This window comes from Morchella importuna (assembly GCF_003444635.1).
Source record: "Morchella importuna strain M04M26 chromosome Unknown Morimp01GS059, whole genome shotgun sequence".
NCBI lineage: Eukaryota > Fungi > Ascomycota > Pezizomycetes > Pezizales > Morchellaceae > Morchella > Morchella importuna.
In genome coordinates this window covers 141,960-144,383 of record NW_025763456.1, presented here as the reverse complement: position 1 = coordinate 144,383, position 2,424 = coordinate 141,960, and the positions used below count along the sequence as shown (strand labels likewise).

Below are 2,424 nucleotides of genomic sequence, written 5' to 3'. Positions count from 1 at the left end.
ATGGATACCAGTACTTTACTGAGAGAGCATACGTCAGGCATTCAGTCAATTCTCCTACAACTCGTAGAGACAGACACTCCTGCGGGGGTCTTGATTCCACGGCGTATTCAGGAGCTCAATCGTCAACTTATGATCATCGAAGAATTGTTCATGAACCATGATCTTTCTGGGGGGTCGTCTAGGTTTGCATCGGAGTACCTGCTACAGTATTTGACACCCTTAAAGAGAGACCCCGAGGGACTTAGAGCACTCAGATCCAGAATCAATTTCAATGAGGAACGTAATAACTGGATTGACCAACACGTAAAGAATTTACGAAGTGCTTTCGAACCCATGTGAGTCTCCCTCAGAGTGTGTGCTTCTCTTACATAGAATGACGTAGTCGCCAGGGTTACCATTGGTCTCCCTACCCGGGAGATGAGTGACATACGCATACAGCTTGAGTTCTTGAAGCATTTGTTGAACTCAATGAACAAAGGCAGCACCTTCGGACCAACCGCTCTCTCGCCTCACACCCCAACAGAAGCCTCACAGTCACCCTTTATTCAATCTTCGGAAGGGTAGGAAGAGCCGGATATGTCCGGGGAAGGTCTTGATTCGTTGTTACATATATATCCTCTTGCCCACCTCGCTGAGAAACAAAGCGCGAGGGAGCCACTTTTCCCAAACGCAGATGGAGATATTGAAAGTTATAGAATGAACACGGAACATTTCAATGGTTATGTGGTACACGAAGAAGAGCTGTCAAGCGGTTTTAGGAGGAAATCAACTTGGGACTTGAAAGGGGAGATTGAACGGGGGTCAGCAGGAGGTGTTTATCTGCAACGGGAATGTGAGAGGGGAACTTTGCGAGCTGTTAAAGCGGTACAACCACCGAAGGAAGGGTCTCAAGAATTGAAGGCATTAATTGATCTTATTTAGGTTATTCTCATCATATCAGCACGTTTCCACGTACATATGCTAAATTTTCTACTCCAGTACGACCATCTTTTCGTCCAATTCCTTGGTTGGTATATGGATCTAGGACGCATGTTCATGTTTTGGTGATGGCATACATGGAATGCGGAGATCTAAGGGTCTATATTCATCAACATGGCGTGTCCCTGTCAAGCGCCAAAAGCATAGCGATTCAAACCTTGGAGGGGCTCGAAGTCATGTATAGTAAGCATATATATCATCGCGATATAAAGCCACAGGTAGGTGTTCGTACCATTCTAGAGTATTACTTCCGTAATATATACTCACTCAAGCCCGAAGAATATTCTAGTTGCATGCCTTAATCCTATCTTAGTCAAAATTACCGATTTTGGGGTATCGAAACAAGCGCTTGGAACCTTTTTGACCACTCGTTGTGGAACCGCACTATACAGCGCACCCGAGACAATCGGCATTATATCCAGCGGCCTAAATCAACCAAAGTTCCCCGATTTTGTCTTAGATATATGCCATTCGGAATACTGGTTTGTGAGCTTTTGACATCAGAGCTACCCTTTACCATCCTCGAGTCATCCAACCCGACAGAGGAGTACTCCGGGCTTGTTGCGCATATGCTACCGAACCGTAGGACCGATTTGGCCTCGTTGATCCAGTACTGCCAGGACAAGCTGGATTTCCCGACGCAGACTCTGAGGAGTTCAAATATACAAGACGATGCGATCGAATTTGTAAAGGGGCTTCTCGCTGGGGGTCCGCAGGATAGGCCGACGGCGATCAGCACTTTGTCGAACCCATGGTTGACCGGGGCAGATGGATGTCTTACGTTCCAGAAGATATCCGACTAAATATCTGTTAGATCACGACGATAATATAGCTTCTTTTAGTGATGATGATTCTTGTTACAATTTGTATTGGTGGGTGGATTGATGCCGAAGTTAGCGGAGCCTTGAGGATAAAGTTGATTCAATCTCCGAATCACATACAACAAAGCACAACTACATTCATTGCCATGATCCATCTATATTAACCCAGGTCAGCTTCAGTGGTTCATCCCTTGTTTCCAGGAGGACCGAATATATTTTCATTCGGAACTAATAGGAACCTATAGATATTTCTTGCACCCCTCCCCGTCCCAAAACTCTAAATTCTAGAAAGACTATTAGGAATGAGGCATTATTATTACGCGCAATATTAATTCAACGCAAGGCATACTAGCGGACGAGATAAGTCGTTCTTGGTTGATATTCATACTAGGCCACACATACACCAGATAATACCGCCATCAAAAGATAGATGGTTGACTAGCTTAGTTCATCTAAATTACTATGAGTACGTCAGGCGGCCGCTACTACCTATTATTCTGCGAGTTTGGAATCGAGAATTTCATCAAAAATAAGTGCCTGGAATCCGATTGGCCGAGAGATCGCAACCCTAACCCTGCATGCCAATCAGCGATATCTGTTAATGAACGACCCTATCCAGCCAATC

The 2,424-nt window shown here is 45.0% G+C and overlaps 1 protein-coding gene across 1 annotated transcript; it reads left to right on the top strand.

The window, feature by feature from the left end:
• LAJ45_11200 (uncharacterized protein) lies at positions 1 to 1,781 on the top strand (the record flags this gene model as incomplete). The annotated part of the gene is made up of 7 exons (XM_046120710.1): positions 1 to 335; positions 390 to 560; positions 645 to 864; positions 922 to 1,010; positions 1,112 to 1,196; positions 1,258 to 1,460; positions 1,565 to 1,781. 7 exons carry the CDS (start codon positions 1 to 3, stop codon positions 1,779 to 1,781), a joined length of 1,320 nt encoding a protein of 439 aa, XP_045966108.1.
• Positions 1,782 to 2,424: the final 643 nt, after the last annotated feature.